General features: G+C 33.5%; 1 protein-coding gene across 1 annotated transcript in view; it reads left to right on the top strand.

Annotated features, from left to right (window-relative positions):
- The window catches only part of TyrRS (Tyrosyl-tRNA synthetase), a 100,815-nt gene that overhangs the window by 39,864 nt on the left and 37,067 nt on the right, over window positions 1-23,884 (top strand). Inside the window, exons 5-8 of the mRNA XM_090409641.1 lie at window positions 1,284-1,413; window positions 3,375-3,455; window positions 3,683-3,734; window positions 19,642-19,824. Coding sequence (XP_090265767.1) covers window positions 1,284-1,413; window positions 3,375-3,455; window positions 3,683-3,734; window positions 19,642-19,824 — 446 coding nt within the window. The remainder of the gene's footprint in view (window positions 1-1,283; window positions 1,414-3,374; window positions 3,456-3,682; window positions 3,735-19,641; window positions 19,825-23,884) is intronic.

Raw genomic sequence — 23,884 nt, 5'->3', positions numbered from 1 at the left:
ATTATCCCCTCTGTTATTCATTATCTATATGGATCACATTATGAAGGAAAGTGGTATTAAACGTGATATCAAAATTGGAGATGTTAATGTCAGCTCTTTGCTTTATGCAGATGATGTTATACTTCTAAATAAATCCACTACAAGTCTGCAAGATTCTCTGACTAAATTGAATAACTGTTGTAATAGATATGGTATGAAGGTCAGCAATAAAAAGACAAAGACAATGAAAATAGGCAGAATCGTTGAAAATGTCAACTGTGTTGTGAATGGAGAACCTGTGGAACAAGTAAAACATTTCAGCTACTTAGGCACGATTTTTACTGAAGATGGTAAATTAAATATAGAAATAGACGACAGAATCAGCAAAGCTGGTATGGTGGGAAGTCAATCGAATAATTTCATATGGAATAAGAGAGAAATTAGTCGGAACACTAAATTAGCTGTAAAGACAGTGTTCAAACCAGTTTTAACTTATGGATCTGAGAGTTGGGTCAGAAGTAAAACACTTGACCAAAGACTAGAGACCACAGATATGAGAGTCCTGAGAAAGATTATAGGTGTGAACACATGGCATCAATGGCAATATCATATTAAAAACGAGGATATTAGGAAAGAACTTGACATTGTCAACATCCAGGAATGCGTTAGCAGAGCTAATCTCAGGTGGTATGGTCACTTAAACAGAATGAGCGAAGAAAGATTAACAAAACAAGTGTTCTCTGCCAGGTTGGCAGGAAAAAGACCCAGAGGAAGACAAAGATATAGGTGGACTGATACTGTACAAAGTGCATTAGAAGATAGAAATATAAGATCTGATAATGTTGGAGTCTTGACAAGTAACAGACTGATTTGGAGGAAAATTGTAGATAGGAAGTTAGTAATGATGTAATTTTTTCATGTAGTACTATCATATCCTGTACACCCCTTGAAGGTACATGGCAGGAATTTGATGATGATGATGACGACTTATTATTGATCATATTTATAATTTTGTTTTTAGCTGATACTTGAAGAAAAAGGAGTCATAAAGCAGGAACTGGTTGTATTTTGTTTCCTATGTTATTCTTCTTCACTTTTTATTAACACCACTCCACATTTGTGATCATGAAATGAGTCCCTCTCCACCCTTTAATAATAACCATTAAAAATATACATGGGTCTCATTTTCTATGAGAAATTATCAATAAAGTTTTTTAATTATATCATCGTTTTTGTGAGTTAGTGTTAGCTTTGAGATCTATAAGAGATTGTTGGTATAATAAATAAATATATATATTGTTTAGGGAATACACTCTTGATGTGTACAAACTAACATCTATGATTACTGAACATGATGCCAAAAAAGCAGGAGCAGAAGTTGTAAAGCAAGTAGATCATCCTTTTATTAGCAGTTTGCTTTATCCTGGTCTACAGGTAAGTTTCTTTTGATTATTATTATTATTATTATTAGACCTCCAGGGAGTCAAGGACTCAGTGGGAGAAGCCATACATTACCTACATCAACTTTCATACCTTTTCTTAAACTCATTCACACTAAATGCACTCACTACTTCAACAGGCAAACTGTTCCACTCACTGATCGCTCTATGGGAGAAAAATCTAGTTCTTATCTGCATACAAAATTAACTTCCACAGATGGTCCCCCTCCCCTTGTCCTCTCCCACCTATCACCCCTCTTCTGTTTACCAGCATCTGCAATCCACATATTCTCCATTTCTCCTTGTAATCTACATTTCATAATCCCAATATCATCTTACTTTCATTGCACCCTTTCCACAGCTTCTTTATCCCCTCGGAACCCACGAAACCAAATCTGCACACATTCTTCCAGGTGTAGTAATATTAAGGCCTTGTAAATAAACAAAATGACTTCCATATCCTTACATGTCAATGTTCATTTCAGCATCACAATTATCCTCTCGATGGTATTTGCAATTTTTGCTATGTGTAGTAACTGACAAGGCTAACATAGCCTTATCAGTTACTTCATGCCTAATTCCAAAACATAATATGCCATTAGATATCTCATTACCAAAGTGCATAACTTTACATTTACTAAGTCTTTGATCCAGTTCAGGTATGACCTCCCTTTAGTAAGCCCATGCTGTTCCTTGCAAAGTATATTTTGTTTGTCCACAACCATTTCTATATGCAAGTTTTTACTGACTTTTCTGATTTACAATTACTGCAGAAATACTGAAAGGTTGATAGTTACACACCAGTCTTTGCACCACTCTTGTGTAATGGGATTATCGGACATTCTTTCTTGAACTGAGACTCAAATTATACAAACTTATCAAGGGCCTAGCCTGTTCAGCTGAACATTCCTAAAGAAATTTTAGCACATGTGCTGGTATTCATCTGTATATTCACATGAAAGAAAAAATTTTAGTTATTTTTTACTACCTATACCATCTTTTTTTTTTTTTTATGTACAGTAATAGCTCGATTAATGATCAGGATATGTTCTTAGAAGACAAAGTGCTAAAAAAAAAAACAGTGTTAAAGGGGTCATTTTAACACATAGTAAATAGGGATAGGGGAACAAGTGACCAAGAATAAATAAGTTTTACTTTAATTTTAAGTTATTTTTATATTAACTTTCCTTTCATGGCTCTGCTCTTGGTGTTTTGGAATGATTCACAAGCAACGGTTTTAATTTGAAATCACCATTGGCATTAGTGCCCAGAATAAGGGTTAAATGGTCTTTTGCAGCTTTGAATCCTGGTGCTCGCATTTGTTCTCACAATATAAATGTGCACTTTGGCATTCTTTTCCAGAAAAGACCATAATGGCATTGTTACTCTTTACTCTTATTGCTAACACTCGTGTCATTACTAACCAGTAGTTTATCCACAGAGAAAGCTCTCATTGGGACAAGACTGAACCCTCTGGCATTTCATTGTAAATGCTAATATATCTAGTTTAGAACATTAGTAAGGCAATCCACGACTTCAACCAAGATGTTTCCACTGCCCATTCTTCAAGCCAAATCATCACTTCTTGTTGTTAACTGAAAGGATAGTAAGAATTATTTTTTTATACAAAGATTTAATTTCATTTTCTACATCTTAAGCAGGGATAATGCTTTCAGTCAACCATCTGCAGTTGTGATGTGACGATTATAAATTGTCACATCACAAATGTAAATTGCATTTGCTATTGGCTAATAAAAGGTATTCTATTAATAATAATAATAAAAAGCTTGGTGAGTTCACCTAATTGAAATGAAGGCGTGAGGTGTACAGGAAAGATTAAAATGGTTGTTTTAGTCCATTCTGTTCAGATGTATTTAAAATTTATTGTATATGTAATCTTAAATAAGTTTAATTTATTCTGATTTGCTAAATAGTTCTTTATCAATTTGTTTATAGGCCTTAGATGAGGAGTATCTAAAAGTTGATGCACAGTTTGGTGGTGTGGATCAAAGGAAGATTTTTACATTCTCTGAAAAAGTAAGTATTCAAAAGATTTTTTTTTACTTGGTATTTATCATTAGTCTGTTTTCTTTTTGCAGGTAAATCGCCAGCTTCTTTTATGTATATTAGTCAAGAAATTGCCTCATTTTCTTACTAAAATATAATGTTATTGCTCAGTATTATAGTATTGTATTTTGATTCATCTCTTGAAAAGTTTGACATGTGATATATATCCATTTAATTTTAAGTTTGCTTTCTTTCAGTATTTGCCACAATTGGGATATTCAAAAAGAGTTCATTTTATGAATCCAATGGGTAAGAGTTAAATAATTTTGTTAGTCTTAAGAATATAATATCTTTCTTCAGAATTCTGTTAAAATGACCAAAAATATTTTGAGGAAAATATCTTGACAAACTATTGACTATTTTTCAAAAAAAATTGACATTCTTACCCACAAAAGGTTGTAAATTTATAGTGTATGATTCCATAGATGGATTAAGTTAAGATCATCCAGAAACCTTGCTGCGGAGAGTGCAGCAATGTGGCCTTTTTATTGAGTACATTTTATACAATAGTGTCTTCAGGTAGTATGTAATGACATTCACAGCCATCCACTAATGAGAACTGAACCTGTTTGTAAAGCAGGGACACTATTCACTTAGCTATCCACATCTGACTCTGACTATAGAAAACATCTGACTATGACAAATGCATCCACTAGTATCCAAAAACTTCCAGCCAGAGTTCCATGGGGGCAAATTTCAATTGTAAAGGAAATTCACAATAGCAAATCATTCATATTGTCCCTATGGGTTTTCTTTAGAGTCAGTTGTACGTTATGTTACTGTGTATGGTTTCTTTAATGTATTAAAAAAAATGTGTGTGTATGTGTTCATATTGTATTTTTTACTGACTGAATTCCGAGAATTAGACAAACAATTTATTTAACACGCAATATGTTTCGTCAGAAGGCCGACTTGTTCAGGTGTGAGAACATTAAACATAAGCAAACATAAAAATGCAATAATGTTCTCTTTAATGTTCTCACACCTGAAGAAGTCAGCCTTCTGACAAAACATGTTGTTGTGTTAAATAAATTAATTGTTTGTCTAATTCTCAGAATTCAGTCAGTAAAAAATACAATATGAACATATCTTCATACTGAGTAAATAGAATGAATATTCATATATATATTTGTAAAAAGAATTGAATGACAAAAACCTAGAAAAAAGGAAAAAGGTTGAATAGTATCACACGACTAGTTTCGGCTTTTTACAGCCTTCCTCAGGTGTTTTTATAAAAGAAAAAACTTTAAACATTGAAGATAAAAAACTGTGAATAGCACAGGAAAATCATTATACATATTTAACGTGAAAACGCTGTAGTTAACGTATTCAAAGTAGTTCCTTTGTTGGCCACATTGTTGGGTGAGTGCATGCGTATGGCATCTAGTGAGCACCAGTATTTGATCACAGCAGAATGACAGTCTGGGAGGTTATAGCTTAAATTATTATTTAAATGTACAGGGTTGAGGATGATTTCTCTAGATTCTACAATTTTTCTCTCCAATTCGTCATGGCAACGGAAAATGTTGTTGGATCTATCCTAAAGGATTGTATGACCATGGTTTTCATCATCAGAATCGGCCAAAAAATCTGCTGAATAAAGCACTGGCACGTGTTCTCTTGTAAGCCTGATGAACTTCGTAAAGAAATCGATATCTTACATCTACCTTCAGACTAAATGGTTATTCTTAAAAAATTACTAAAAAAATTCCTTTTTAATCCTCCTAGTCGCTATACTCAAGAAATGAATAATGTTAAAGCAAATATATCTATTCCATACATAACCACAGTTTCTCAAAAATTAGCCAAGGTTCTCAAAAAATATAACATTAGAATTTTATTTACTCCGCTTCCTAAGATCCGCTCTCTAGTGAGCCGTCCAAAGCCTAGCCATCACAATCTAAAATATCCTGGTGTGTATAAGATATGGTGTGACTGCGACATCCCTTACTTTGGCCAAATGGATAAGTCTATTGAATTGCATATGGAGGAGCACAGGAGGAACATCGCTTACAAGAGAACACATGACAGTGCTTTATCCAGCCGATTTTTTGGCCGATTCTGATGATGAAAACCATGATCATACAATCCTTTGGGATAGATCCAACAACATTTTCTGTTGCCATGACGAATTGGAGAGAAAAATTGTAGAATCTAGAGAAATCATCCTGAACCCTGTACATTTAAATAATAATTTAAGCTATAACCTCCCAGACTGTCGTTCTGCTGTGATCAAATACTGGCACTCACGAGATGCCATATGCATGCACTCACCCAACAATGTGACCAACAAAGGAACTACTTTGAATACGTTAACTACAACATTTTCATGTTAAATATGTATAATGACCTTCCTGTGCTATTCACAGTTTTTTTATCTTCAGTGTTTAAGGTTTTTTCTTTTATAAAAACACCTGAGGAAGGCTGTAAAAAGCTGAAACTAGTCGTGTGATACTATTAAACCCTTTTCCTATTTTCTCGGTTTTTGTCATTCAATTCTTTTTAAAAATATGTTTAACAACTGAGTAGATGAACCTCCATGCATATATCTATATATATGTATTCCTGAGCTTTACTCGGTTGTTATGGTACATTTTAAAGAATAAATATTTAATGACTTTAAACAGAAATAAAATATTAAGTTTTAATGAAAATGATACAATTAGTTTCAGCCTTTTACAGCCTTCATCAGGTATCCACTAAAGGTAGAACACAATAATAAAAATTGAAGTTACAAAAAACTGAGAATTACAGGCAAAAAATGAAATTCATAATTGACACAGAAAATGTGTGTGTGTGTGTGTGTGTATGTATATATATATATGTTACCGCTAAAGCTCGGAAGCCGTTAATGTGCACATTACCTAGCTAATCTGCAGATTAACTGATTTGCTCCGTTAACGTGCGAAATCAAGAGTTTTCCGTATTTTACCTAGGTAATGTGCACATTAACGGCTTTCGTATCGTTAAAGTTCAAAAGTTTGTTTCTCTCATTTCCTTTCCTTACTCCTTCCCCCCCTCTCCCCTCCACTTTTAGTTTGGTTTTTTAATAAGTAAATATAATTTTATCATATGTTTTGCAAATTCATTTCCTTAATTGTAATAATATTTTAAACCGTTTGATTCTTTGTATTATAGTTTTTTAATTGATTGATGATTGATTCTATCTAATTTGTTGATTGTTTGATTGTATTAACTTGATTCTTTAGATATCGAAAAATAAATAAATAACATTATGTTAATTTACGCGTACAGAAACGTTGCTGTTGTTCCAGCAAAGGTCTTATTTTCACTTTAACGAGTGCCTAGTAGGTAATGTGCAGATTATCTAGGTAATTTGCAGATTACCTAGGTAATTTGAGAAAAGAAACAATTTTCGGCACATTAACGGATCACCCTAGTTAATCTGCACAATACCTAGATAATCTGCAGAATAACTGATTTCTGCACTTTAGCGGTAACATACACACACACACACACACACACACACACACACACCCGTTTCTACATTTTGTGGGGCCCTGTGCGAAATGGAAAAGTGAGGTTCCTGAAAGTTAGTAACTTTTATGGAAATTTTAAGCGGAAGAATATCTTGTTAATTAATTAAATCAAATACGAAAAAATTTATGCACATAAATAAACAAGTACGCTCTTTAGCATCAATTTAAGAAAAGAAAAAATTAGTTAAAAGATAAATGTGTTTGTATGTACATGATATATTATTTTATTATGTAAGTACACATTGTCATATAAATATGCCAGAACAATGATTTATTTAATAATATAAATAATAATATAAAAATATGAAAAAAATATCCATTTTTACTATAAAAAATGAAATATATATATATAACAACTTATAAGATTTAAAAGAAATATTAATATATTAAATTTTATTTAACCTAATGCGCTTATCAATAAAAATCATTTATAATGCTATCAAAATTCAAATTTTTTGCAATTTCATACTCTATAGATATCATTGCCAGGGACGACAAACGTTCTTGAGACATAGAATATCGCAAATAGGTTTTTATTAATTTTAATTTGGAAAATGACCTTTCTGCTGATGCGACCGTAACTGGACTGGTCAATAATATTTTAAATGTCGTAGTAATATTTGGATAAATATCCGACAAATTATTTGCAATTATGAATTTTAAAATATTAATGGGTGCATCTTCTGGAACAATATTTCTAAAAATAATTAATTCATTGTAAAATTCAGATTCATCAATATCTGTATTTAATTTTTGATACAGCTGTTTGCCAGCAAAATTTTAATTCATTTTCTGTCATTTTTCTTATTAATTTCATATCATAAAGAAATCCAAATGATTTTTTGTGAATTTCATACAATTCAAGTCTTTTTTTTGACAGATTGTAGAACTAAAATTACAAAAAAAAGAAATTTATTCTAAAATTATCTTTGTTATCACCTATGTGTGATTCCTCAGGCATTTCATAATTAAAAAATACTTTTCTTCGATGTACTCGACTTTCTTTAAATTTAATTTCTATTTCTAATAGATTTGACAGCTCTTTAGCGATCTCAGAACAGCTATCAAATCCTGATATTCTCTGTTCTTCAAAGTACTGCACTAACTCTTTAATATTCTTATTTGCTACGCCTATGGGAATTTTTGCATTTTGTAATACTTTACTTACTAAATTAACTTTTGACAAAAGCTCATACCAAATTACAAGGCTAAGCATAAAACTCAAATGAATCTATTTGTACATATAGTGAAACCACTTCTACTTTGATGCAGTTTTAAATAATTCTTTTAGTGCATTTAAAAATTCTGGAATTTGAAAATGTAGAGCTCTAATGATTCTATTCTACATTCCAATCTTGTATCACAACGATTTTGGAGTTAATTGTTTAACAAATTTCTTTAATATGTCCCAATGTGAAGTTGAGGCAGCAAATAATGTATATATTTTTTGTATAACATTAACAAATTTATTGCTATAATTGATGATTTTGCGACATCCCCTAAAATCAAATTTAAATTATGACAGGCGCAAGGAGTATAAAATTTCTTTTCGTTTTCATTTAAAATGTAAGCATGGACTCCCTTATATACTGCTTTCATATTCGCTCCATTATCATACCCTTGCCTATCTACAATTTGACAACTTAAGATTTAATTTATTCAAAAGGGATTTTATATTTTCATATATATATATATATATATATATATATATACCTTTACCAGTAGTATCATTAGTTGATAAAAATGTCAAAAAGTGTAAAAACGAAGCAGATATTGAAATTTTTTTCACAAATTTCAATATCTGCTTCAAATATATGTAATTATTAATTATCTAAGAATTATTGAAATTTGCTCCTGATGACTAACATCAGGAGTACAATCGAGAATTATTGAATAGTACTTTGCCTGTCGTATCATATTTACAATATTTTATTGAATTTTGGTTCCCATGGTCCCACAGAAGGTTCTACTAAGGTAGAAGTGGAGGAATTTAATGAGGTTTTAGAAAAAGCAACTGACACAATGAAAAAGGAAAAGTTGGTCCTTGTTGGGAATCTAAATAGCAGAGTAGGAAATGATTGTGAGACATACAAAAATATTTTGGGAAAATTTGGAGAAAAGAGCAAAGCTAATAATAATGGCAAATATCTGTTGGATTTCTGCTCAGTGATTATTACTAACACAATATTCCAACATAAAAATGTGCATAAATTCACATGAAGAGAAGAGGCAAGGAATAAGAAAAGTCTCATTGACTATGTTATTGTCAATGTTTTCTCCCTGGTGCAGGACACCAGAGTGTACAGAGGATTTGAAATTGGAAGTGATCACTATTTAGTCTTGAGCAGGATAAAATTGAATTTCATAGTGAAAAGAATAACATGTAAGAAAGTTTTAAAGCGAATAAAAGTTGAGCAGCTCTCAGATGTGAACTGTAGACTAAAATACACAAAGATTATTGAAAAGAAAATGAAAGAGTTGAGAACAGGAATCAAACCTTAGAGATTCAGTGGCAAGCTCTGAAGAAAACATTGATTGATTCTGCCAGAGAGGCATGTGGTGAGGTTGTCTGCAAGAATAAAAAAAATCAGAACTCCCTGGTGGACACAGGAAGTTAAAGAGTCAGTGAAGGAAAAAAAGAAAGCATATCAAAAGTTCCTGGCAAATAAGTCACCTTTTGCTCTTAAGAGAATACAGAGACAAATGTAAGAAAGCGAAACACTGTGTAAAACTAGCTAAACAAAAGTCGTGGGAGGACTTTGGCAAGAATATAGAAAATAAATATCAAGAAGGTGGCAAAATATTCTGGAGGTTGTTGAAGAAGCTTAGGAATGGAGGAAAGAGTGCTGTAAAAGGAGTTAGAGATGATAAAGGTGACATGAAAATAGCGGAAAAAGATATCCTCGAAGTATGGAGTAATTACTTTGAAAAACTGCTAAATGAAACAAGCAGTGATGACAGCATAGTGGTAAAAAACACTGACCAGGCATGCAGTCAGGAATACATATCCATACTTGAAGTAGAAAAAGCCATCAAAGGCTTGAAATGTGGAAAGGCAGCAGGAGTAGATGATATTTGACCAGAAATGCTGAAGTATGGTGGTATAAGAGTCTTACAGTGGCTGCACTGCATAGTTCAGAAAGCCCAGACATAGGGACGAATTCCTGATGATTGGAGTAAAGCTCTCATAGTACCCACATATAAGAAGGGAAATAAAACTGAATGTGAGAATTACAGAGGTATTTCCCTACTGAGTGTTCCTGGCAAGTTCTATGCAAGTATACTTGAGAAATGGTTGAGAAGAATTGTGGAAGAAAAGCTTGGTGAAGAACAAGCTGGATTCAGGCCAAATAGAGGCTGTCAGGATCAGATCTTCACTTTGTGACAAATAGTCGAGAAAGCATGGGAATATAACAAAGATCTGTATTTAAGTTTTGTCGATTTGGAAAAGGCATATGACAAGGTGCCAGGAGAGAAGCTATTCAATACGCTGCAGTTATATGGTGTCAATGGGGCATTATATCAAGCAATACTTAGTCTTTATTTGAGTTGTAAGTCAGCAGTTTGAATTGAAGGAAGTACAGGAAGATGGTTTAATGTTAAATCTGTTGTGAGACAAGGATGTACATTATCCCCTCTGTTATTCATTATCTATATGGATCACATTATGAAGGAAAGTGGTAATAAACACAATATCAAAATTGGAGATGTTAATGTCAGCTCTTTGCTTTATGCGGATGATGTTATACTTCTAAATAAATCTGCTACAAGTCTGCAAGATTCTCTGACTAAATTGATTAGCTGTTGTAATAGATATGGTATGGAGGTCAGCAATAATAAGACACAGACAATGAAAATAGGCAATGAAAATTTCAACTGTGTTGTGAATGGAGAACCTGTGGAACAAGTAAAACATTTCAGCTACTTGGGCACAATTTTTACTGAAGATGGTAAACTAAATATAGAAATAGACAACAGAAGTTGTCTATTTCTATGAATTGTGGGAAGTTCAATTGAATAAATTCATATGGAATAAGAAAGAAATTAGTCGGAACACTAAATTAGCTGTATACAAGACTATGTTCAAACCAATTTTAACTTATGGATCTGAGAGTTGGGTCAGAAGTAAAACACTTGACCAAAGACTAGAGACCGCAGATATGAGAGTCCTGAGAAAGATTAGAGGCGTGAACAGATGGCATCAATGGCAATATCATATTAAAAATGAGGATATTAGGAAAGAACTTGACATTGTCGGCATCCAGGAATGCGTTAGCAGAGCTAATCTCAGATGGTATGGTCACTTAAATAGAATGGGAGAGGAAAGATTAGCAAAACAAGTGTTCTCTGCCAGGTTGGCAGGAAAACGACCCAGAGGAAGACCAAGATATGGGTGGATTGATACGGTACAAAGTGCCTTAGACGATAGAAATATAAGATCTGATAATGTTGGAGTCTTGACAAGTAACAGACTGATTTGGAGGAAAATTGTAGATAGGAAGTTAGTAATGATGTAATTTTTTCATGTAGTACTGTCATATCCTGTACACCCCTTGAGGGTACATGGCAGGAATTTGATGATGATGATAATGATGATGATGAAGTTAGTACTGCTGGTAACCAGAATGGGATAGTTAGTATAAAGCATAAGGATAGCTGTAGGCTTAAGGGAATATTGTACTTGATCATAATTAATGCCAGAAGCATTCAGAACAAGGGGGGGGGGGTTCTGGCATTAGTTCCTCTTGGACAAAAATTATTGGCATTAGTGAGACATGACTGACATAAGATGATATAGTTACTGGAATAGAATGTGAAGGGTATGTTATTTTCAGGGATGGTAGAAAGAAAAAGGGGGAGGGACTGGTATTGTTAATGGTAGTAATTGTTATAGGGGAGCTTCAATTATGGGAACATAGATTGGAAGAGAGAAAAGACACACGGGAGAAAGAAAATGGAATTTATATGGTTACTGAGGTGAGGCAGCATGTGATGGAAGGTACCAGAGGATTGGGAATGCTAGCTCTAGTAATTGCATCACAGGATTTTTGTCTGTAACTAAGATGACCACGTTGCTGTAGGTTGGTGAAAGTGATCTTGTGGCCTTGATTTGGAAGTTGGCTAAATGTGTTACATTTTTTTAAGTTAAGAGTGTGGATGTGAGAAGTGGGGTGCTTAAGGGTCAAAGCTGTATAACTGAGAGGAGACCTCCACATAGCCTTTAAAGGGATGCGAAGAACCGACTGGGTCTTCTGACCTAATGTCCAATCCTCACCTTCTCATGGTGCACTCTTTTGGGTATCTACCTAGATACTGAACAAACGAGGATGGACTGGCAATTTGGGATTTAGCCAACCAAATTGCATTCTTATTGGCATAAATCAATATAGAAAATGATGGTACGACATGACAAAATTTCATGCCGGCTGGGACATCGCCTGGTTAAACAAGGCCCCTGTTGTTTTCGTCAGAGAACCAGGGCGAACAGTGAAAAGTCAGCTACTGAAACAAATCTGAAAGCACACCCCAACTCAACTCAACATCTCCAGAGTTAAAGATCGGTACTATCAACATAAGAAGCCTGAATGGCAAAGAAATGGAGCTAGCTGAGGAATTAGATAAGTACCAGATCGATATAATAGGGGTGACTGAAACAAAAAAAGACAAAAACTAGTGAGATCTTTCTGAACAATAAATACAAAATGTTATATTCAGGAAATGACAATCAAGGAAAAGGAGTAGTCATAGTATTCAACACAAAATAAGAGGCTACTCTTCTTGAATGGCAGTCAGTCTCAAGTAGAGTGATGTGGACAAATATCAGAATGGGGAATTGGACAATGAGACTTATTTGTGCCTATGGTCACACATGAGGTTCTACTAAGGTAGAAGTGGAGGAATTTATTGATGCTTTAGAAAAAACAACTGACACAATGAAAAAGGAAAAGTTGATCCTTGTTGGGGATCTAAATAGCAGAGTAGGAAATGATTGTGAGACATACAAAAATATTTTGGGAAAATTTGGAGAAAAGAGCAAAGCTAATAATAAATGCAAATACCTGTTGGATTTCTGCTCAGGTCATGGACTGGTTATTACTAACACTATGTTCCAACATAAAAATGTGCACAAATTCACATGGAGAGAAGAGGCAAGGAATAAGAAAACTCTCACTGACTATGTTATTGTTGATAGGGATGTTTTCTCCCTGGTGCAGGACACCAGAGTGTACAGAGGATTTGAAATTGGAAGCGATCACTATTTAGTCTTGAGCAGGATAAAATTGAATTTTGTACTGAAAAGAATAACACATAAGAAAGTTTTAAAGTGAATAAAAGTTGAGCAGCTCTCAGATGTGAACTGTAGACTGAAATACACAAAGATTATTGAAGAAAAAATGAAAGAGTTTGAGAACAGGAACCAAACTTTGGAGATTCACTGGCAAGCCCTGAAGAAAACAGTGACTGATTCAGCAAGAGAGCCATGTGGTGAGGCTGTCAGCAAGAATAGAAAAATGAGAGCTCCATGGTGGACACAGGAAGTTAAAGAGGCAGTGAAGGAAAAGAAGAAAGCATATCAAAAGTTCCTGGCAAATAAGTCAACTTGTGGTCTTAGAGAATACAGAGACAAATGTAAGAAAGCTTACAGTCAGGAATACATATCCATACTTGAAGTAGAAAAAGTCATCAAAGGTTTGAAATGTGGAAAGGCAGAAGGAGTAGATGATATTCGACCAGAAACGCTGAAATATGGTGGTATAAAAGTCTTATAGTGGTTGCACTTCATAGTTCAGAAAGCCTGGACAGAGGGACGAATTCCCGAGGCATTTCCCTACTGAATGTTCCTGGCAAGATCTATGCAAGCATACTTGAGAAACGGTTGAGAAGAATTGTGAAAAAAAAGCTTGGAAGAACAAGCTGGATTCAGACCAAGTAGAGGCTATCAGGATCAGATCTTCACTTTACGACAAATAGTTGAGAAAACATGGGAATATAACAAAGATCTGTATTTAAGTTTTGTCGATCTGGAAAAGGCATATGACAAGGTGCCAAGAGAAGAACTATTCAATATGCTGTAGTTATATGGTGTCAGTGGGGCATTATATCAAGCAATACTTAGTCTCTATTTGAGTTGTAAGTCAGCAGTTAGAATTGAAGGAAGTACAGGAAGATGGTTTAATATTAAATCTGGTGTGAGACAAGGATGTACATTATCCCCTCTGTTATTCATTATCTATATGGATCACATTATGAAGGAAAGTGGTATTAAACATGATATCAAAATTGGAGATGTTAATGTCAGCTCTTTGCTTTATGCGGATGATGTTATACTTCTAAATAAATCTGCTACAAGTCAGCAAGGTTCTCTGACTAAATTGAATAGCTGTTGTAATAGATATGGTATGGAGGTCAGCATTAAAATGACAAAGACAATGAAAATAGGTAGAAATGGGGAACCTGTGGAACAAGTAAAACATTTCAGCTATTTAGGCACAATTTTTACTGAAGATGGTAAATTGAATATGGAAATAGACAACAGAATCAACAAAGCTGGTATGATAGGAAGTCAATTGAATAAATTCATATGGAATAAGAGTGAAATTAGTCGGAACACTAAATTAGCTGTATACAAGACAGTGTTCAAACCAGTTTTAACTTATGGATCTGAGGGCTGGGTAGAAGTAAAACACTTGACCGAAGACTAGAGACCTCAGATATGAGAGTCCTGAGAAAGATTAGAGGCATGAACAGATGGCATCAATGGCAATATCATATTAAAAACAAGGCTATTAGGAAAGAACTTGACATTGTCGGCATCCAGGAATTCATTAGCAGAACTGATCTCAGGTGGTATAGTCACTTAAACAGAATGGGCGAGAAAAGATTAGCAAAACTGGGTCGTGTTCTCTGCCAGGTTTGCAGGAAAACGACCCAGAGGAAGACCAAGTTATAGGTGTATTGATACGGTACAATGTGCCTTAGATGATAGAAATATAAGATCTGATAATCTTGGAGTCTTGACAAGTAACAGACTGATTTGGAGGAAAATTGTAGATAATAAGTTAGTAATGATGTAAATTTTTCATGTAATACTATCATATCCAGTACACCCCCCCCCCCTTGAGGGTACATGTCAGGAATTTGATGATGTGAGAAATTGCAAGTTTGTTGCATCATTATTGTTTTGTGGTCCAGTCATTTTTGACTCCCTGTAATCTTATGAACAGGTATAGTATGAAAAACTCAGGAAATTTCTTGGAGCAATGCAGTGACATGAGAAACTGCATAGGTTCAAATCCTATCTGATGCAAGAAACCTTTTTCAGTTAAAAGTCAGTTAATCAGTTTCATATGGAGGTAGAAGTTTTTTTCCTTCTGAAAACTTGTGTTTTTCATCCATCAAAACAGTCAAACCAGTCTGAGAACACACACTCATCTACAGACATAAAATAGTTACCTTTTGAAGGATGCAGCAGAGGAATTGCATGTTGGTTGCATCATTGTTGTTTTGTGCTCCAGTCATTTTTGACTCTTGGTCATCTTGTGAACAAAGGCTATCCTCACTTGGCCTATTGTGCTTTCTTTCTGCAATTATAAGTTCTTTTATGTTGTCCATCCAACTCATAAGAATTGCAGTCTTCCTCTTCTTCTCATTCCCTCAGTCTTCCTAATATAACCACCTTTCCAATGATTCATCTGCTTATATAATATGTCCAAAGTACATCAACTTCTGTTTAACAATCATCGCCTCCAAGGGGCATTCTGTCTTCCTACTCTTTAAAACATTTTTATTGGTCATTCTTGCAGTCCATGATTCTTAATTGTCTCCTCCACACTCATAATTAAAGTGAATCATTTTGCTTTGTGTCTTTCTTCTTAATAATCCAGCTTTCACATCCATACTTTGGAAATATACTCGAATTACCATTGCTTTGACAATTCTAACTTTCGTGGCCTTACTCACACCTATCTTTCTTAATTTTTGTTAGGTTTTACATAGCTTTTTTTTTCCCATTACTACCCTTCTTTTAATTTCATCTTCACATTTACCATCATTTCTAATTCTGGACCCCATTAAATTGAATTATAAATTCATTTAAATTTCCAGAATTCATCACTTTTGTTTTGTTAATGTTTAAATTTAACCTGTTTTTGTTACTTTCCCTCTTAACTAATAGAATCAGCTGCTCCAGAGCTTCCTTAGTTTCTGCTATGAAGATTGTATCATCTGCATATCTTAAATTATTTACCCTGTCACAACCCTTTTTCCACTCGAACACTTCCTTTCTCCAAAAGCAGTTTTTACTGAACTTTTTTGGTTGTCATTCAGCTCTCATATCAAGAGAATTATATCTCAGGTATTCCCATTAATCTCATTACAATCAACAGTCTGTTGTGATCCATGCAATCAAAAGCCTTCGTATAATCAATAAAAGAGATGAATACCTCCTTCTGAAATTCCCTTGTTTTTTCCATAATCCTTCTCATGCTGGTCTAGTTTCTCTACCTCTCCAAAAGTCTGCCTGTTCTTGTGGCATTCCTCTATTCACATATGGCTCCAGCCTTTGTTGGATCACTTTCAGCAAAACTTTGCTTGCATGTGAAATTAAAGCGATGGTTCTATAATTCTCAATCTCAGGAATTTGATTTTTTTGGAATTGAGATGAATACTGATGGTTTCCAATCTCTAGGCCAGTATATTTTCTTCCAAACCTGTTAACAAATTTCAGTCAATATATTCACTACTTTATTACCAGCTGCTCTCAATAATTCTGCTGACACTCTATCAGCTCATGGAGCTGATAGTGTCAGTGGAAACCTAGATTGCAGTTTGGGCTTTTAGGCAATTTGATGCAGCTGGGTCTGGTGGAGATAGTGCTTCTCTACTTCTGATTGCTCTGGCTCATGGAACTTAATGTAGTCTAAATATTCATCATGACACATGGCTACAAATCTGTTTGGCCAAATTACAGTAATCCACATTAGCAAGGAATTTGATACACTCCAAGGTGGGCTGATGGTAGAAGTTTATCTTTAGCTGAGCCTGAAAAGTAGATATATTAATAGAATGGAAGGTCACTTGTAGGCCAACAGATCTAAGTAGTTTAACTATACTTTCTAAGATGCCCTTAACATAGAGAATTTTGTTTTGCTGAGAGGAGGTATATAATAAGGAAACTTTATAGATTATCTTATTGACATAAGTTCCATGAGCAATTGGGTCTTGCAGAGCATCCATTCACCACCAGACACAGTTCTTTGGAAGAAAATTAAGGTTCTCCATAAAAGTAATAATCTCTTAGAGCGTTTATACAAAGAAAATTGAGACTTTGGTATATCTACTGAATCTAAATAGAAATGGACTTAAATTATTCCTGATATGGGAAATAGTTTTTCACAAATGTCAGAATTGCTTTAAATTTAATTATATATATATATATATATATATATATATATATATATATATATATTTTTTTTTTTTTATTATTTTTTTTTTCCATCATCAAATTCCTGCCATGTATCCTCAAGAGGTGTACAGGATATAATAGTACTACATGAAAAATTTACATCATTACTAACTTCCTATCTACAATTTTCCTCCAAATCAGTCTGTTACTTGTCAAGACTCCAACATTATCAGATCTTATATTTCTATCTTCTAATGCACTTTGTACCGTATCAATCCACCTATATCTTGGTCTTCCTCTGGGTCTTTTTCCTGCCAACCTGGCAGAGAACACTTGTTTTGCTAATCTTTCCTCACCCATTCACCATACCACCTGAGATTAGCTCTGCTAATGCATTCCTGGATGCTGACAATGTCAAGTTCTTTCCTAATATCCTTGTTTTTAATATGATATTGCCATTGATGCCATCTGTTCACGTCTATAATCTTTCTCAGGACTCTCATATCTGCAGTCTGTAGTCTTTGGTCAAGTGTTTTACTTCTGACCCAGCTCTCAGATCCATAAGTTAAAACTGGTTTAAATACTGTCTCGTATATAGCTAATTTAGTGTTCTGACTAATTTCTCTCTTATTCCATATGAATTTATTCAATTGACTGCCTACCATACCAGCTTTTTTGATTCTGTTGTCTATTTCCATATTTTTTTTTTCATCATCATCATCAAATTCCTGATATGTACTTTCAAGGGTGTACAGGATATGATACCATTTTTTATTTTTTAATAAATTTATTATTAAATTTATTAAATCTTGTTAAAGTTATTTTTACTAGAATTTTAATATAATTAGACTTGATCTGCATCATGTACATGCAATGTGTGTGACTGTCATTGTTGAATATATCAGTTTCTGTTCTTTTTTTGTTTAATTTGAAAGTCATACTGAAGTTTCCCTTGATGCTGGAGTAAAAATTTTATACTAATAAAAAATATATCTTATGTTATTTATTAAGTGTCATGTCTTATGTTTCTCTATGTCAAGTTATTTTGTATTTATGCAAAATAAAATGTGTAAAAGTAGTTTTGTATTTATGCAAAATAAATGTGTAAACCAAAGTCATAGGAAGACTGTTAAGAATGTAGAAGATAAATCGAAGGTACCAAAATATTTCTGGAGGCTATTGAAAAAGCTTATAAAAGGAATCAGAGATGACAAAGGTGACATGAGGACTAAAGATAAGGATATTCTAGATGTCTGGAGTAATTACTGTGACTTTGAAGACCCTGTTAAACAAAATAAGCAGTGTCAGTATTGTGATAGAAAAACTCAACAGGAATACATAGCAATATTTGAAGTAGAAAGCCATCAAAAACCTGAAATATGGAAACAACTAGCATAGACAATTCCATCCAAAATGCTCAAACATGGGGGGGTGGTATAAAAGTTTTGATGTGGTTACGCTACTTAATTCAGAGGAGCAGGTCAGAAGGTCGAATTCCAGATGATTGGAGCAGAGCTCTCATATTTTCCCATCTATAAAAATGAGAGTAATATTCTCTATTAAGTTTTTGATTATTTATTTATTTTCAGACATATCAGACATATTATTTTCAGAAGTATCAGACATATTACAAATATGTCTGATACTTCTCCTTTAAAAGGAGAGAAAAATTCTGAGAAAAATTAAGGAGTGAGCAGAATTTATTAAAATCTACATAAATGGCAGCATCATATTAAATATGAAGATATTAGAAAGGAACTCAATGCTGTTAGCATTCAAGAATGTGTCAACAGATCTATTTAGTTTGTTAATCTCACACAAACAGTAGGGAAACATGACATACGTATAGTACTGTCAGTTAGCTAAGATAATCTGTTTCTCTTGCTCCTGACCAAACATGATATTTTTTCAAGCCATTTCAGTCCTTCAATAAAAACTGGGTGGGAGTCTCACACTGGTCTCACGCTGCCCAGTGGAAGGCCAGAATGTAGATGAATTGATACAGTTTATAGTGCCTTAGGAGAAAAAAAAACGTAACATCTGGAGACGTGACAAATAAGAGATTTAATTTGGAAGTAAATTACAGACAAGAAGTTGCATAAAAAATAAAACTGCTTATTCAATGTAATCAATGTCCTTTGCATATCAGGAATTTAATAGTAAAGATTTAGTTCTATTAAATTTTGTAAACAGGTTCTACTTCATAAGACTTGTACTGAACTTTTCTATTAATAATTTTTATGTGAAATAGTTCCTGGCCTTACCGGTGGAAAAATGAGCTCATCTGAAGAAGACTCTAAGATTGATCTTTTAGATGGTCCTGCTACAGTGAAAAAGAAGTTGAAAAAAGCATTCTGTGAGCCAGGAAATTTAGAAGAAAATGGAGTATTAGCATTTGTAAAGCATGTGATATTTCCTTTATTTTCAAAGGAAAGTGAGTTTTTTTTCTTAATTGGAAGAAATTCATATTGAATTTTAGCTTACTTTACAATATATTTTGTGGTTATGTTAGATGGATCTTTTATTTTGTGATTAAATTGACTTTTGCCATTTTAAACACCTTATAAATTGATATTTACATTTTGTCTAGAATTAGGCCATTCACTTAATTATCAATTTATGAAGCAGATGTCCTTATTTCGTAGTGTTACATTGTGACAAGGCATTTTCAGATGTGAAATCCATTTCTCTCCCTCCCCATCCTTGCATTTCCTAACATGGTTTTTGTATCTGCTGTATGTGTTAAATTCTTCCTTGCTTACTTGAGTTTTTAATGATCCGTGTGACAATAGTAGACACAAGAAATAAGGTATTATTAAATTTTTTGTCTTTATATTTCCAGAGATCTTTTTTCTTGCTTACTATTTGAGATCCAATGTAATTACATTAGGCTGTAATGTAATAGTTTCTTTAGTTTTACCAGTCTGTAAGTTTCAAGTTATACATTTTTAAAAGTGAGCTTCTGACTTATGATTATGTGATGGATGATAATACAGTTTTACGTGTTATGGTGTTGAGGTTAGTATTTTAATTCCCACCTGAATCCTATTTAGTTTAGTATCATGTTTATAAGTATGATCTATGAAACATTTCAATATGTAAGAAATGAATTCATGAAGTCTGTCGGTTTTTCATAAACTAGTTTTACTAAAAGGGATAAAGTTTATCTGACTTTGTCATCATTAAATAGTTTATTAATTATTACTGAATTAGTTTTATGGTTGGTTGATATGATTTTATGATGTGTGGAAATAAAACAAGGGTATTATCTGTAAGCAAGAAATAGTGCAGTTATTTGTAGTTTGTTTATTGAGGATCTATGAAATTAATGGAGTTCATATGAATTAAGCCATTCATGACTGATCACCAAGCATTTAAATAATGTGTGTGTGTGGACAAGAAATTTTTGTTTAGAAACTGATGAATAAGTGGAATGGGTTACCTTTGTTTTTTAAGTTGTACAGCGCACATCATTATTCCTTAGTGCCATGCCATTAGTCATGATTTTTTTTATATCAACATATATCAATCCAGCCCATAAATTTGGAAACAGTAACATTTAGTATTGTGGGTAGACCAAGGCTTATTTAGAAAATCTTGCTCAAGATATTAAAGGATTTTTTCAATCTCTAGTTTCCATTAAGTAGGATTGGTAGTCTCACACCAAGTAAAGAAAATTGCCTTCTATGTAGCTAACCAAGTTGTTTCCTGTATGCTTTATTGCCATATGAATAAATATATTTTAAATAAAGATCATTGGATCTTTAGATAAATCTTTAGATCATTGGATCTTTAACACAAATTCACATCCAGTTTTGTTCCTTTGGGATCCAAATTGAAGATTTTGATTGGGTTTAATGGTCCTAGAGAAATATAGATTTAGAACAGCTATTAAAAATACAATCAGTTTCATTTGCTTAAAGTTATCCATAAATATATTGACTCATTAAATACTAAAAGTATTAATAAGCATTTCTTTGAATTTTAACCTGTCACAAGACATTTATAAAGAATCAGTTAAGGGCTGAAGCATGTGCCTAGCCAGATCTCTCCACATATTTTAAAAGAAATATGGAGAGCTAACTGAGGCTTCAGATTTAATACATTTCTTGAGGTACACTTTCTTAGAAACAATTAGCTTCTGTGTAGCAATGTGGAAAAATAGCTAAGTTGCTACATTGTTGCTTAATGCAAATTCACCTGCATTTTCAAAGAGTGCTGAGGTTCTTCATTATCTCAACTTTAATCTCAGTGAAGAACTATCCATGCACAAAATTCAAGAAATTTTTAGCAACTGTATTTCTGAACAGTGTATAATGACCTATTATTGATCATAGGATTTTGTTGAAGAATCCATCAATGAAATAGATATCTTTGATTTATTAGCAAAGAGTAATAAGAGGGAGGGAGGAGAAAATGACTTTCATTTGGAATTTAAAAAAAAGAATCCCATTTCTTAATATAGAATAAGTAAAAAATGACTAAAGGAATGTTTTGGGAAAATTTAAAGAAAAAGGGCAGAGATGATAATTGTAAATGCTTGCTAGATTTCAGCTGTGGTGGACAAGTGATTACCAACACTATGTTCATAAATTTACAGAGAGGGAGAGCACTGTTTAGCAGAAAGATTGTTAAAGTTGTTTTGCAATGGAATAAAAAAAACCCCAAATCTTTCCAGTCAAAAGATGTGTATTTGCTATCACATAAGGTTTAGTGTTCCAAATTGTTATCTGTATATGGAGTGAGTATGAAAACTTCTCCCCATTTAATGGAAAAATCTTTAGAAGGGGAGGACAAAAAAAAATTGCATTATTTGATAGTAGTATCCTCAGAATATAAAAATGAGTATCACATTGAAAATGTACAAGAGAGTGAACATCAAATAGCCTGTAAATGTCAACTGGGTCCTATTTATTTAAGACCATATATTTTTGCCTGAACATTACAGGCCATTCACTGATGTCGACAATAGTTAATTACAAAGTAGAACATGAATGATGGATCATCATCAAATTCCTGACATGTACCCTCAAGGGGATATTCAGGATATTTTGATAGTACTACATGAAGAACTTACATCATTACTAACTTCCTATCAACAATTTTCCTCAAAATCAATGTTATCTGTCAAGATTTCAACATTATTAGATCTTATATTTCTGTCTCCTAAGGCACTTTTTACTGTATCAGTCCACCTATATCTTGGTCCTTCCTCTGGGTCTTTTCCTGCCAGCCTAGCAGAGAACACTTGTTTTGCTATCTTTCCTCTCCCATTCTGTTTAAGTGACCATACCATCTCAGATTAGATCTGCTAAATCATTCCTGGATGCTAACAATGTCAAGTTCTTTCCTAATATTCTAGTTTTTAATATGATATGGCCATTGATGCCATCTGTTCAGGACTCTCATATCTGTGGTCTCTGGTCTTTGGTCAAGTGTTTTATTTCTAATCCAGCTCTCAAATCCATAAGTTAAAATTGGTTTGAACACTATCTTGTATACAGCTAATTTAATGTTTTGACTAATTTCTCTCCTCCATATAAATTTATTCAGTCGACTTCCTACCATACTAGCTTTGTTGATTCTGTTGTCTATTTCCATATCTAATTCTCCATCTTCATTAAAAATTGTGCCTAAGTAGCTGAAATGTTTTAGTTGTTCTATAGGTTCTCCATTCATGATTCAGTTGATATTTTCAATGTTTCTGCCTGTTTTCATTGTTTTTGTCTTGTTATTGCTGATTTTCATACCAAATTTATTACTACAACAGTTATCCAATTTAGTTAGGGAATCTTGCAGACTTGTACGGGATTTAATACCGCTTTCCTTCATAATGTAATCCATATAGATAATGAATAACAGAGGGGATAATGTACATCCTTTCTGACACCAGATTTAATATCAAACCATCTTCCTGTACTCCCTTCAGTTCTAACTGCTGACTTACAACTCATATAAAGACTAAGTATTACTGCTGGATATAATGCCCCATTGACACCATATAACCGTAGCTTTTTGAATAGTTTTTCTTTTGGCACCTTGTCACATGCCTTTTGCAGGTCTACAAAACTTAAATACAGATCTTTGTTATATTTCAAATTTCTCAACTGTTTCATGTAAAGTGAAAATCCAATCCTGACAGCCTCTGTTAGGCCTGAATTTAGCTTGTTCTTCACAAGCTTCCCTTCCACAATCATTCTCAACTGTTTCTCAAGTATACTTGCATAAATGTTACCAGGAACACTCAGTAAGGAAATACCTCTGTAATTCTCACATTCAGTTTTATTTCCCTTCTTATATATGGATACTATTAGAACCCTGCTCCAATCATCAGGAATTCATCCCTCTGTTCAGGCCTTCAGAACTATGCAGTGCAGCCACTGTAAGATTTTTATATCTCCATGCTTGAGCATTTCTGGTCGAATATCATCTACTCCAGCTTTCTTTCCACATTTCACGCCTTTGATGCTTTTTCTACTTCCAGTATGGATATG

This window comes from Typopeltis vanoorti, chromosome 19 (genome assembly GCF_054136105.1).
Source record: "Typopeltis vanoorti isolate ZY-2024b chromosome 19, IOZ_Tvanoo_1.0, whole genome shotgun sequence".
Classification (NCBI taxonomy): domain Eukaryota; kingdom Metazoa; phylum Arthropoda; class Arachnida; order Uropygi; family Thelyphonidae; genus Typopeltis; species Typopeltis vanoorti.
Note: the sequence above shows the minus strand (reverse complement) of the source record. Positions and strands in the feature narration are given on the sequence as shown.